The sequence below is a fragment of the Hemiscyllium ocellatum genome, chromosome 24 (genome assembly GCF_020745735.1).
Source record: "Hemiscyllium ocellatum isolate sHemOce1 chromosome 24, sHemOce1.pat.X.cur, whole genome shotgun sequence".
In the NCBI taxonomy this organism is placed as follows: domain Eukaryota; kingdom Metazoa; phylum Chordata; class Chondrichthyes; order Orectolobiformes; family Hemiscylliidae; genus Hemiscyllium; species Hemiscyllium ocellatum.
In genome coordinates this window covers 7,277,752-7,292,766 of record NC_083424.1, presented here as the reverse complement: position 1 = coordinate 7,292,766, position 15,015 = coordinate 7,277,752, and the positions used below count along the sequence as shown (strand labels likewise).

At 39.9% G+C, this 15,015-nt stretch overlaps 1 protein-coding gene across 2 annotated transcripts in view; it reads left to right on the top strand.

The window, feature by feature from the left end:
• The window catches only part of si:dkey-112e17.1 (uncharacterized), a 28,630-nt gene extending 19,755 nt beyond the window's left edge, over positions 1–8,875 (top strand). For both annotated transcript variants that reach the window (XM_060843906.1, XM_060843905.1), the window contains exons 5-6: positions 6,617–6,862; positions 8,014–8,875. In XM_060843906.1, coding sequence (XP_060699889.1) covers positions 6,617–6,862; positions 8,014–8,604 — 837 coding nt within the window. In that variant the 3' untranslated portion in view covers positions 8,605–8,875. The remainder of the gene's footprint in view (positions 1–6,616; positions 6,863–8,013) is intronic.
• Positions 8,876–15,015: the final 6,140 nt, after the last annotated feature.

Sequence of the window (15,015 nt, the reverse complement as noted above, 5' to 3'; positions counted from 1 at the left end):
GTAGGTGAAGTCTAAAGAACGGACGATTAAAAAACTGCTTTTAAAAATGAAATCCTTGGAGAGAGCAGATAGGACCTTGTCTTGCAACACGATTTGTGCTGAAATCCTGGAGGTGTCTCAAACCCCTGATCTGCTTTGGATTATTAATCCAGGATCACAGTTTCAGGAGCTCACACATTTTGGAACATCCTTTCCTCATCTTGCCAATAGTGATGGTTCACTACTCCATGAATTTTGAATCTATACTTCGGTTCAGTAAATGTCGATGCTCAGAGAGCCAGTACAGACAGGATGGGCTGAATAGTCACCGTCTGCACCGTAACAATTCTACAAGATTCTGTGAAATTTAACAGAAGCCTCAATGCCTCCTCGGTGACAGATATTACAGGTTTTTATAGCTTTTTGTACTTTAAAATGTATAGACACTAAATAATGGAACTTGGTATTCTTTAAAATAATACAGAGTAGATATTCTGTAATTTTCATAAGAATATTTGTTACATTCAGTATGAGGTGTGGTTCGTTGCTCTAAACGGTGCCAAATCAAGTCACACAAAAGTGCATGGTTCTGATGTTGGCATGACAGCTGGTGAATGTTTTGGTTTGTAATAATTGTCTAGACAAGTAAGCTGATGGGATTATCTCATTTTCTGGAAGGAAAACAAAGATTAACAGTGCGTTTCAGTTTGGGATCAGGACCTCCTGCCCAAATGTTGTATTACTGTGAGTACAATAACAAAAACATGCATTTAAATAGAGCTTTTGACATAGTAAACATCGTAACTTGCTTTAGAGAGGAAATATTGCACAAAATTTGATAGTTAAGGAGAAATCCGGACAAGATGATCAACAGCTTAGTCACAGAGGTAGGTTTTTAAGGAGCATCTTCAAAGAGGAAGACAAAATTAGTGATGTCCCAGAATAGATTGATATGAGAATCTCTAAAGAGATGGGAATCTGACATCCAGGCAGTTACCTATCTCAATGAAACTCCCAGACATGGCTACAAGAGGGTTGCCGCAGACTTTTCAACCCATGGATAGAGTCATTGCTGCCCTGTAATATTCTGGGCCTAACTTTCAGATTTTCTGTCTTAATTGTTTTTTAAATTATGAAGAAAAATGCAGGATTTATTAATTTCTTATCCAGAGATTTTTTGTGCCCTTTGAATTAAAGGCCCATACAATCATCTACATCTATTAATTATTAGGTACAATTATACACTACATTGAATCATAGATTCCCTACAGACTGGAAGCAGGCCATTTGGCCCATCGTGTCAACACTGACCCTCAGAAGAGCATCATACCCTTCCTTCTTCAATCAATCAGCTTGGGAGCCAGCAATCTTTCCAACCGGAAAATCCCTGTCGGTGAACATTTCCCTTTGAGCGGGTGAACTGAAGGTAACCTGATTTTACCCAGGTCAGCCAAAAACACAAAATATGGACAATGACCTTCTTCAGAACTGAAATTTAGTACAAACTTTCATGAGAAAATCTGACTGATAGGATAGAATGCCTCATCCTCATAATCTAAACAGCAGTATTAGAGACTCTTAAAGCAGCGTTATCTGTTTGCAAACTCTGTCTAGCTGAGTTGGTGAGCTGCAAAGGATCCTGAGTTCCCAAACAAAATGGTGATGGATTCCCATTTGAAACTAGGAGATTGCCATTCTGTTATAACTGCACCCTCTGAGATAAGATTCTTTTTAAAAATATGATGTGAAGGTACCGAGTGTTGGACCGGAGTGTACAAAGTTAAAAATTACACAACACCAGGTTAGAGTCAAACAGGTTTAATTGGAAGCACTAGCTTTCAGAGTGCTACTCCTTTATCAGGTGGTTATGGGGTATAAAATCATAAGACACAGAATTTATAGCAAAGTGAATTGAGGAGTGTGTAGGTTAAGTTATTTTATTTTACATTAGGATTACTGCTTGGCACAATACTGTAGGCCAAAGGGCCTGTTCTGTGCTGTACTTTTCTATGTTCTATTACAGTGTCGTGCAACTGAAATGCTATATTGAAGAAACCTAGCTTGCTGTTAAGTCTTTCATCTTTTTAGAATGGGTTGCAGATTTCTGTTTTATTAGTCATAGAATTCCTACAGTATGGAAATAGCCATTTGGCCTAACAAGTCCAAACCGACCTCCGAAGAGTAACCCACCCAGACCCATTCCCCCTACCCTAATGCTCTACATTACCCCTGACGAATGCACCTAACCTACAGATCCCTGAACACTATGGGCAATTTAGCATGGCCAATTCACCTAACCTGCACATCTTTGGACAGTGGAAGGAAACCGGAGCACTCAGAGGAAAACCACGCAGACACGGGGTGAATATACGAACTCCACACAGACAGTTGCCCAAGGCTGGAATCGAACCCAGCGCTGTGAGACAGCAGTGACCCAGAAGTTCTTTTAAGTCATCTTCTCAAGATAACTTAAGGTGACATCTCAGCTCAGACAATGCATTAGAGTTGTGAGGTCAGGGTCTGTCTGTATCCCGATCTTGAGTCAGATTGGTTTTATTTCCAAAGTGGAATTTACAAATTATTACATGAATTGACTGCCTGCAAATTGTGCATCTTTTGAGCAAAATAGAATGTATCTGCAAATAGAATTCTGCAAATACAAATTCACCCCATAGACGTATATGAGTGTGTGTGCGTGCATGAGAGAGAGAGAGAGAGTGTGAGTGGAGTGCACGTGAGAGTGTGTGTGTTTGCACGTGTGCGAGCTTAGTAAAGTGTGTGTGAGTGTGTGATGGAGTATAAGCCTGTGAGAGGGTGTGTGCGTGAGTTTGGGAGACGTATGTATGTGTCTGAGAGAAAGCGTGTCTGTGAGAGAGGGTCTGCGTGCTTGTGTGTGAGTGTGTATAGTGTAGTGGGGTCACCTGTACTGTGACATGAACCCAAGATCCGGGTTGAGGCCATCCTCTGGGTTCTGAACTTGGCTATCAGCTTCTGCTTGGCTGCTCTGCATTGTTGTGTATCCCGAAGTCCATCTTGGAAGATGGTCACCCTAAGATCTGAGGCCAAACGTCCCGGACTACTGAAGTGTTCCCACAACTGTGAGGGAACATCCCTGTCTGGTGATTGTTGGTGTCCATTCATCTGTGTCATAGCGTCTTCTTGGTCTCAACATGTACCGTGTCTCAGGACATCCTTGCCTGCAACGTATGAGATAGACAACATTGGCCAAGCCACGTGAGTACTAGTTGCGTATATGCTGCATGTAATGGTGGTATTTCCTTTGACACTCTGACATGTTTTGCAGTGGTTGCTGTGACAGTGTTGTATGGTGTTGTGGTTGATGTTGTCCTGAAGGCTGGGCAGTTTGCTGTGAACAATGGTCTGGATAAGGTTTAGCGGTTGTTTAAAGGCAAGAAGTGGTGGCATAAGGAAGGTCATGGTGAGGTGCTGCGAAGAACATGGCGTAGTTTTTCAGCTCCTGGGTAAATACGGTTTCTCGCTGTGGCATGTCAGAACTGGCAATCAATGAGTTGAGCATTGTACCCTGGTCTTAGGAAGGCCTCCTTGAGCACCTTCAAGTCTCCGTCACGTTCCTCCTCATCCGAATAGATCCTGTGTTTGCACAGGGCTTGTCCGTAGAGGGTGGCTGTTTTAATGTTTAGGGTATAAGCTAGCGAAGAACCAGTCTGACTCAAGATTAGGATACAGACAGACTCTGAACTCATACCTTTAATGCATTGTCTGAGCTGAGAATCACCTATTGTTATCAAACCTTAAGTTATCTCGAGAAGGTGACTTAAAAGAAGTTCTAGGATTTACATACTAATGAACCAAAACTGGTAATTCATTCTGAAAGATGAAAGCCTTAACAGCAATCTAGGTTTCTTCAATATATCATTTCAGTTGCATGACACTGTAATCTTTTGCTATAAATTCTGTGTCTTATGATCTTATACTCCACAACCACCTGATGGAGCAGCACTCTGAAAACTAGTGCTTCCAAATAAACCTGTTGGACTATAACCTGATGTTGCATGATTTTTAACTTTTTAAAAATATTAATTCATGGCATGAGGGCGTCACTGGCTAGGCCAGTATTTATTGTCCATCTCTAGTTGCCCTGGAGAAGGCGATGGTGAGGCACCTTCTCAAACCACCGCAGTCCTTGGTCAGTAGGTATTTTGATCCCAAAGCACTTTAGAACCAGTGAAGTTGAATCATAAAGGTACTGATCTACTCTTCCAGTACTTAGCCCTGGGATCTTTTAGGATTACCTGGAACAAGCTTGTTGAGCCTTGGTTTAATATCGCAACCAAAAAATTGCATGTTGCGCACCCTCACTACTATGGTGTCAGCCTGGAGTTTGCACTGAGGTCTCTAGAGTGAGTCATACAGCATGGAAACAGGCCCTTCAGTTCAATTAATTCACACCGACCATATTCCCAAACTAAACTAGTCCCAATGACCCATATCCCCCTTAACCTTTCCTATTCATGTACTTATCCAAATATCTTTTAAATGTTGTGACTGTACCTGCATCCACCACTTCCTCTGGCAATTCATTTCACACATGAACCACTTTGTGTTTAAAAAAAAATTGCCTCAAGTCCTTTTCAAAACTTTCTCCCTTCACCTTAAAAATATGCCCCCTAATCTTTAACATTCTCACCTGAGGTAAAAGACCCTTGCTATTCACCTTATCTATGCCCCTCATGATTTTATAAACCTCAATAAGGTCACCCCTCAATATCTTATGTTCCAATGAAGAAAGTTCCAGCCTATTTTTGTAACTCAAGTCCTCCATTCCTGGCAACATTCTCAAATCCTTTCTTAACCCTTTCCAATTTAATATCTTTCCCATAACAGGGTGACCAGAACTGCACACAGTACTCCAGGAAAGGCCACACCAATGTCATTTACAACCTCAACATGGCATCCTAATTCTTATTATCACTGGTCTGAACATTGAAGCTGAAGCTGAACCCATCACCCAAGACTCAGTAGCACATAGCTGCCAGCATGAATCCCTATCAAAGTTGGGATAATGTTGGTGTACCTCTGCAGAAATTGCAGTCTGCTGATCTGGGCAAATTTAACTGCTCCAGAGACTTCCTGAGGCATGTGGAGATCTTCCAAAAAGGATGGGTAGTATTGAGGAAAAAGAATCACAATGATTGCAGTGCAGAAGGAGCCCATTTGGTTCATGTGCATGCTCTCTGAGAGTCATTTAATTTGTCTTGCTAATCTGTCAATTATGTGTAGCCCTGCAGTTTTTTTAGTGGCATTTATCCAGTCCCTCTTTGAAGGTCACAACTGAATGTGTATCCATCATTTTTAGAGTAACTGCATTACCAGCTGTAGTCACTTACTGCATTTTATGAAAATAAAATGCTTGTGTTGGCTTTGGTTAACTCTCCCTATCTGTGTAATGATCTATGGTTCTAAACGTTCAAGGTGTCCGTGTTTCTGTAGTTCCTGCATCCTGATATTTACTTTTACCACCATCAGTGGCTGTGAGTTCATCATGCTGAGGTTCTAAACACACTAATTCCTTCCTGAACCTCACTGGCCCTCTAGCTCTTCTCTTACAAGGTTATTTTGGAATACACCTGTCAGTCAGTGCTCTATCAGTGGCAATTCTGTGGCCCTCTCCCAAAACCAGAAATCAGCAAAATCAAAAGATTTGGTAAGAACACAGGTACGTAAAACCAATACAACCCAGGAACAGACCCTTCAGCCACCATGTCTCTGCTGACCAAGATGTCATTCTAAACAAATCCCATCTGCATACACATGGTCTATATGCCTCTATTCCCTGGCCTGTTCATGCCTCTGTCTTAATGCTTCTTAAACATTGCTATTGCACCTGCTTTTATCACCTCTCACCCTCTGGAAAAAAATAGCACGCATTAACATCTCCTTTAAACTTTTCCGTCTCACATTGTCTCCTTTTTTTGCTCTTATTTCTGTTAGAAGCCCTGTTACACTTTGCACAAAGAGACGTAATTGATTTTTGTGATCTGAATATTAACCACCGCTGAACAGCTTGTCTGATCCTGAAAAAAAGGATTTGTGAATGCTGATAAATGTCTACTAAATTAATTAATTACTGAATGTTTAATTATTTAAAAATAAATAATGTTTGTTTATATTTCATTTCTATCGTAACCTTCCATCTCGGTCCTGATCTTTCAAAAGTAATTTGTTTATAAGTGCTTTCACTCCCTGGTGGGAAGAGCTCCTGTGGGAGCTCTTTAATATGATTGACCAATTGGACAACTTGATTTGATTAGATTAGATTCCCTACAGTGTGGAAACAGGCCCTTCAGCCCAACAAGTTAATGTTACTGAAAATCCCAAATAATGTGAAAAATTGTTGCATTGCCAGAAGTTGAAGATCTGCCTCATTTCACAGCTGACTGCTAAAATCTGGGCAAATAGCTCAAGGTGTGGCAAGCTGTCAAATTTCTGAGACTTTGAATGTTTAACCACATTTTAATGCAAGTATAATCTTAATGCTAATTGTTGTTGGAGACTCTAAGTTCAGCAATTAAAGGTAGATGCACAAGACTGTGCTGGCCTCTTTTGTACATTGGAATATACCTGCTTGGACTCTCTCCAATTCCCTTCACCACAGGTCCCCAAGAGAAGCCCAACAAGTCCATCTCTGGCCTGTGATTGGCTAGCTCCAGATCTCTTGGTTTCTGAAGGAGAGAAGCCTCGATTGGTTAGAAGAGGTGATGGTGGAGGAGCCTCCCCAACCCAGCAGCACGCCTGGAGTGACCAGAACGTCCATGATGTTTTGGGGCCATTGCCACAACTGTCAAGAGATTGGCGTGACTGGACAAATACAAGTTCATTTACAAAACCGGTGGAGAATTGCGTGAGTACACCTAAAGTCAGATCTGTTTCAATCATGAAATCTGCCAGATGATGAAATTTGGCAAAATATATACATGGAATGTAATTCACTCCAAATAGAATTGGAGAAATTAAAGCCTTGTAGGTAGGGTAAAGGGCCAGCAATCGTTTGCGGTAGCTATGGTCCAGTTGAGTACATCACTAGTGAGGCAGCAGTGCAAGTGTCCTTACGTTGACCGAGTAGTATTTGCAGATAATTTCCTAATTAACCTGTTCAGAGATGTTACTGCACACCTCTGGAGAAGGTGGAACTTGACTCTAGCCTCTTGGCTAGAGGAGAATGTGTAATGCATGTTACACAGAACAGTGAGGCTGTGAATTCATTAGTAGCGTTAGTGATTTGAAGCAAAGACCAGGTCAACAAATACGAATAAGTGGTTGCAGGAAAGGAAAATTTAATAGAATTTCAGATTGAAATAACCACCTATTTTCTCAAGAGCTGAGGAATGGACAATAAGTGCTGGCCTAGCCAGTGATGTCTACATCCTGCAATTTTTAAAAAATCTGCTTTTTCAGAAAGCATTACAAACTTAATGGGCTGAATGACCTTTGTGTTCTATAACCATTCTTTGATTCTATCCAAGGCAAGTAGATTCCCCAAACACTTTGCAGCCGATGGAATACTTTTTGAAGGCTGTGTTATAAAGTAGGGAACATGTGAACCAACTCGTGTATGGGAAGTTCCCACAGAGAGCAATTAAATAATTAGCAAATAATGTGTTTAAAATAATTTTAAATTATATTGGTTGAAAGATAAATATTGGGAAGAGAGAAATCTCTTCTATTCTTTACGATAGTGCCATAGGTTCTTTTATGTCTACCATGCTGGATGGAAACTCCATTTCAGATGCAACACCTTTGACAGTGCAGCACTGTCTCATTATTACACTAGAGTACTCCAGTCTCTCATTAGGTAATGGGCAGAGTAGTGTTGTACCCACTGAGACTTGGCTGATCTTTGTTATACTTATCTGCTTATCCTTGGATGATGAACATTTTTTGTGCAGTACAAGTTTAATATGGAATACAAATCTATTTATAAAATCATGAGTATAGCATAAGTTTGCTTCACTATTGCCCTTCCTTTTATTTCATGCTTTAAAATTTATGCAGTGTACAGGCAACTCACCAAGTGACCGCTACATTGAGAACAAGCGGAAAGTTGTGTCTGATATGCGGTTGGCAACAGAGTTGGAGCAAATATATGATTCTTCAGGAAGTGCTGCTTCTTATCCACTTACTCAATCTGCACACAGCCATCGTAGGGTCTTCACAGGCACCAACCTGAGAAAATCCTGGTTTGGAAGTCCCTGCTTTGGCTACCGGTCAAATGCACATCACCACAACGTGGGCATGACCACTAACTGTGAGAACCATGCATGCCAGCAGCCAGATCCACAATCAGTGCCATCTAATCAAGGGCCAAGGTTGTTCACAGAGAGCTGTGTATCAAACAACATCATCAAAAGTCTTAAGACTGACTCAACCATAAGCAGACGTCTGGCAAATGAACCAGATCGAAAAACCTTGGCAAAACCAGTTTTTGTCATCTCAGAAGCGAGTGAAGATCGACAACCTCTGGTCCAAGCTCTCCATCCTGCTGGCCTGTCTGGTAATCTAGCTCCATTTGAGGATGTTATGCTTGACAAAGTTAATAATGCTTCAGATGTACAGGAACTGAATCATCCAATCAATTTAAAGTAATTCTAACTTAGAATTCTATCCTATGGATAAATTTTCAAACTTCTCATATCAACATAAAGGAACATAACTGATGCCCAAAAAGGGCAAAGCTGTATCTCGCTGATGGAGACAACTGTGGCTGAACTACCAGGCCCTTGAAATGTACCAACTCTTAAAACTAACCAACACAACCACAAAAGTGATGACCTACATCATTGCCTGCAATGCATGTCAAAGGTGTACAATGAATTACTTGATGTCAGTGGTAAAGTACTGTGTTAGGTCAATAATGTTGTGGGATGATTCTTCAATTTTTCATTGACAACTGGTTGGATTCTCTTAAAACAACTCAGCTTGTCAGAAATGAAACAAGCCATATCCTGAAGAGAGAGTCTTATGTCTACTTTGACAATACTTTTGTTAAACTGCTTCAGCTTTCCATTTTAAAAAGGTGATGAAGAGGTCAGGATTACGGATCTATATTTGATTTGAGCTAAATATGCAAACTGTACACCTGAATCTCACAACAATGTTCTGCACACCTTCTCTAGCTAGTTTTGTTTTTCTTGATAAGTGAAGACAACTTCAAATCTGGATATTGGTTTGCTCACTGAGCTGGAAATTTTGATTTCAGATGTTTCGTCACCATACTAGGGAACATCAGTGAGCCTCCGGTGAAGCGCTGGTGTGATGTCCTCTTTCTCTTTACGTTTAGGTTTCTTTGGGTTGGTGATGTCATTTCTGGCTCTTTTTCTCAGAGGATGATAGATGCGATCCAAGTCGATGTGTTTGTTGCTAGAGTTTGAGTTGGAATGCCATGCTTTGAGGAATTCTTGTGCATGTCTCTGTTTGGCTTGTCCAAGGATGGATGTGTTGTCCCAGTCAAAGTGGTGTCCTTCCAGATCAGTATGTAAGGATACTAGTGATAGTGGGTCATGTCTTTTTGCTGCTAGTTGATGTTTATGTATTCTGATGGCTAGATTTCTGCCTGTTTGTCTGATGTAGTGTTTGTTACAGCCCTTGCAAGGTATTTTGTAAATGACGTTCATTTTGCTTGTTGTCTATATAGAGTTTTTGAGTACATTAGCTGCTATTTGTGTGTTGGTGGGTTTATGGGCTATCATGATACCAAGAGGTCTGAGTAGTCTGGCAGTCATTTTAGAGATGCCTTTAATGTAAGGTAAAGTGGCTAGGGTTTCTGAGCACATTTTGTTTGCTTATTTGGGTTTGTTGCTGAGAAATTGGCAGACTATGGTTATTTGGTACCCGTTTTTCTTGAATATGCTGGATAGATGATTTCATAGTTTCACTGTGCTGCAGTGTGTAGTGGCTCATTGAAATAATGTCCTAATGCAGCTTCATTTGCGGGTGTTGGGAACAATTGTAGTTAAGTATTTGGTCCACGTGTATGGTTTTCCTGTAGATGCTGCTTGAAGTTCCCCATTGACTGTTCGCTCTATTGTGACATCTAGGAATGGCAGTTTGTTGTTATTCTCCACCTCTTGTGAATTTTATGCCAGTGAGAATATTATTGATGGTCTTGAAGGTTTCCTCTAATTTGTTTCATTTAGTGATGACAAAGTTGTCAAGCACCTAGCAGACCTAATGTTTAGGTTGGATGATTGGCAGAGCTGTTTGTTAGAGTCTCTGCATGACACCTTCTGCTAGGAACTCTATCAGTGATATCATGGGTGTACCGTTGATTTGCTTATAGGTTCTGTTATTGAAAGTGAAGTGGGTGTTGAGGACCCCATCTAACATTCTCTGAGAAAAAGGACCAGAAATGACATCACCAACCCAAAAAAAACCTAAACACATAAATAGAGCACACGACATAACACCAGTGCTTCAGCAGAGGCTCACTGATGATGCTACCTGGTATGGTGAGGAAATGTCTGAAAACTAACCTTCCAGCTCAGCGAGCAAACTCCCGTTTAGAACCACAAGCTGAGCTACAAACCTTTTTGAAACTTGTTAAATTTCAAATCTCTCACTCAGTCAGAGAACAATATGTTCATTCATGAGACTAAAAATCCTGCCTGGTTTGTTTTGAGTTGCAGGACAGTTCTGGAAAAAAAAACTGCAACTTTCAGTGCAGTTTTTAAAAAAAAAAGTGCATTAAGACCTTTTTAAGGAGGTGGAATTCAGTGAGAAATGACAATGAACAGGCAGTTGATAAAAGGAAAACTGATTCATGTGTCACTTGTGAATGTTCACCAGTAACTGATGGGCTGTAGAGGTGTCTGCAAGCTGCTCCATAGGGAAATATTTGTTTCATTCTTCTAGTATTGCTGGGTTCTCTGTCTATCTTAATATTGGCAGATCTTTGAATAACACCATGGTGAAAACCAAACTGTAATAAAGGCACAGGACGTAATGTTAAGGCAAGATTCAAACGAATGATTTGGCATCCTCAGTTTATAACTTACTTGAAGTTAACTATTATTGCTTGTTTTCATTTTCATTGAAATAAACTGTAAGTTTGTCTCAAATCAAGTATAAAACTGAAATGATTAGATTGTAAACAAGAATTTTACATATGACTGGAGTTTTGTTATCTTGTGTTGGTGAAAATCCACACACTTGGCACAGAGTGCTAGATGGACTAGGACTAAATCAAAAATTGCTGGAAAATCTCAGCAGGTCTGGCAACATCTGTGGAGGGAAAGAGTTGTTAAGTTTACATCCAGTGACCCTTCCTCTGAACTGGACTAGGACTGAACACCAAACCTGGTCAGTCATCCAATGAAAAACAGGGTTCTAAACGGAAGACACTTCTAAATTATTGTTTTAATTGTCAAACCGCAGTCTTCTTGTGGCGTGTTTCACTTGTGTTTTAAAAAATGAATGGTAATAAAGAGTTGGCTTGTAGATAGTTAAGAATGTCCTTTTCTCTTTTAATACAATTTTCATTTGATGGGTTAACGTGATGATAGAATAACTGCATACAGCCCAGTTAGTGTTTCATTCTCTCTCTCGATTCTACACTCTGATCCATAACTCCTGTGAAAGGCAAATTAGTTTTATTGTATAAACTCTATGCTGCCTTGGAATAGAACAGCACACAAGGCCATTTAGCCAGCTAGGTCTGAGAGCTCTCCAAGTGTGCTCCAGTTCATCCCATGGCCTTCTCTATTTTCCAGCAAATTTTCCCTCTATATTTATTCAGTATCCTTTTGAATGCTACTGCCAAATCTCCATCCAACATCATCTGACTTTTTAAATAGTATTCGAAAAAATTCTCCCAATTTCACCTCTGGCAAAATGAGCTATATTAACTTAACTATCATTTAGTTATGACCTCAGTTGCGAGTGGAAACCCTTTCTCCTGATCTCTCCAGAAGCATGAAAGCTTTTTATATTCAATGACTAGATCCTCTCCTGATTTGAGATCAATCCCAGTTTTTCTATAATTAAACTCAGGTGAACAAATAGTAGATTCCACTGTAATATGTCCCTTAATTCAATAAGTATTTCATCCTTATGAAAAAAAGAGTTTTGGGTCATTAATTACTTATTGAGGTCATTCAGATAATAGAAACTCTATTTCCATCATGTGATGGGAACATGGTACTTGATGAGCTGCAAATAAATTTTTCATTAAGTACCTAGAAACTGCAGCAGAGGGGATGGGTAAGAAGCTATTATTATGATCTCTTACATCTGTATAACAACTGATCATCTCCCTTGAACCTGCCGAAGCACTTCACCTACATTAACTTTTGGCACTGACGTACTAGTGAACAAGATCGCAGTTCTGGTTGCTGTTATTGTAAGGTTATTATTGAGCTGGAGGAGGTTGAGGTGAGATTTATCAGGATATTGCCAGGAATGGAGGTTTGTAATATAGGAGAGGCTGGGACTTCTATCACTGGAGCAGAGGAAGTTGAGGGGGTGACTGAGATGTTTATAAAATCATGAAGGGTATGGGATGGTGGATTTCAAGAGTAGGGGGCATATTTTTAAGGTGAGAGGAGAAAGATTTAAAAACAAGGCAATGGCAATTTTTTTTAAAAACATGGTTGATTCATGTGTGGAATAAACTTCCAGAGGAAGTGGTGGATGCAGGTAGTTACATTTAAAAGACATTTAGATACGTACATGAATAAGAAATATTTGGAAGGATATGGGGCAAGCGCAGGCAGGTAGGACTAGTTTAATTTGAGTCAGTTTGGATTAATTGGACCGAAGAGTCTGTTTCTAATAGAGTCAATGTCATACGGCAAAGAACTGAGATCAATGAAGTCATTTTGTAATGTTGTTGGAGGAAGAAAATATTGTATGTTCCCTTCCTTTTAGATCTTTAAATGGTCTGTGGTAGTTATAGAACATAGAAAAATACAGCGCAGTACAGGCCCTTTGGCCTCGATGTTGCGCTGATCCAACCCCACCTCATCTACACTAGCCACTATCCTCCATATGCCTATCCAATGCCCATATAATAACCATAAAGAGGGAGAGTCCACCACTGCTACTGGCAGGGCTCACGACTCGCTGAGTAAAGAATCTACCCCTAACATCTGTCCTATACCTACCATCCCTTAATTTAAAGCTATGCCCCCTCGTAATAGCTGACTCCATACGTGGAAAAAGGTTCTCATGGTCAACCCTATCTATACCCCTAATCATCTTGTACACCTCTATCAAGTCACCCCTAAACCTTCTTTTCTCCAATGAAAACAGCCCCAAGTGCCTCAGCCTTTCCTCATATGATCATCTTACCATACCAGGCAACATCCTGGTAAACCTCCTCTGCACCTGTTCCAGTGCCTCCACATCCTTTCTAGGTATGGCGACCAAAACTGCACACAATACTCCAGATGCGGCCACACCAGAGCCTTATACAACTGCAACATGATCTCAGGACTCCGGAACTCAATTCCTCTACCAATAAGAGCCAGTACGCCATATGCCTTCTTCACAGCACTATTTACCTGGGTGGCAACTTTCAGAGATCTGTGTACATGGACACCAAGGTCCCTCTGCTCATCCACACTACCAAGTATCCGACCATTAGCCCAGTACTCCATCTTCTTGTTACTCTTATCAAAGTGAATCACTTCACATTTACCTACATTGAACTCCATTTGCCACCTTTCTGCCCAGCTCTGCAGCTTATCTATATCCCGCTGTAACCTGCCACATCCTTCCTCACTGTCAACAACTCCACCGACTTTCGTATCATCCGCAAACTTGCTCACCTAACCTTCTAGCCCCTCCTCCAGGTCATTTATAAAAATGACAAACAGCAATAGTCCCAAAACAGATCCTTGTGGAACACTGCTAGTAACCGCTAGTAGTTGATAACGTTTTATGCACCTTTCCTTATTGTATCTTACATAGTGTGCCTCACCTGTCCAAAAACGTCAACAGGGCAACCATTACCTCCAACATACACATGCTTGCCTAGTTTAATTAGCATAACTACAGGAGACAGTGTACTAAAGAAGTGGTTGAAAAGGACAGTAAACATAATGGTGTATACGACTTTGCAGCCTCATTTGAATACTAATGAAGTAAACAAATCTAAAACATGTCCTTAATAATACAAGCGATTGTTTTGTGGTAGTCTGATAGTAATAGGCCCATTTGTTAGTCCTGGAGACCTAGTTATAATTCTATTATCTCTGTGACCTCTAAGTAATTCATGACCTACAGCTAACAAGGACAATTTTGTTATTAAATTGGTTATAATGTAGCCTCTGTGTTAATTAGTCCCTAAATGAATCAATTTATAATTAAACAAAAGCATTCATAGCAATAAAAGAACAGTGATTTTTGTGAAGATTTGTAGCTCAGGTTGTGTTTCTGAACTAAAAGAACTGTCATGCAATGTACTTGTGACTAATTATCAGTCTTAAATATAATTAAATTAAAATTTACACTTCAGGTCTTAATGCATCTTAAATTGCTTTCCTAAATTATGTTCTAGGAAGAAATTTCAAATTTATGTTGTTAAATGATGAGTTTCTTAAAATAAAATGGAGCTGCTAAGTGTATTGCCAAACTTCAGTTGGATTGTTCTCTCATTTCATGGTTTATACATTTTCAAGAGGAAATATGCTTCTGTTAGTTCCCTCAAACTCACATTCAGCACTGTTCAATCAAATAATTGTTACTTGTCCCAAAATAACCTTTAGTTAAAGCTGGTTATGGATAGCATCCTTTCAAGTAGTATTTTTCAGGTGCAGTTGAGGTACTAGTTCACTCAATATGGAGCTAAACTGGGAGTACTAGCAATAGATAAACCAATTAGGTAATAACAGGTTCTTCACTTTAAAAGCTAATCATTTTCTTCAAAATGCTGAATACTTTATCCATTTTGTAAACATAACAAAAGACAAACTGAGTTTAAGAAAGTACAAATGAAACACATTAGATATTTCAGTGCAAAAATGCAGAAGGTTGCAATATATGACAGTTGAAATTCTG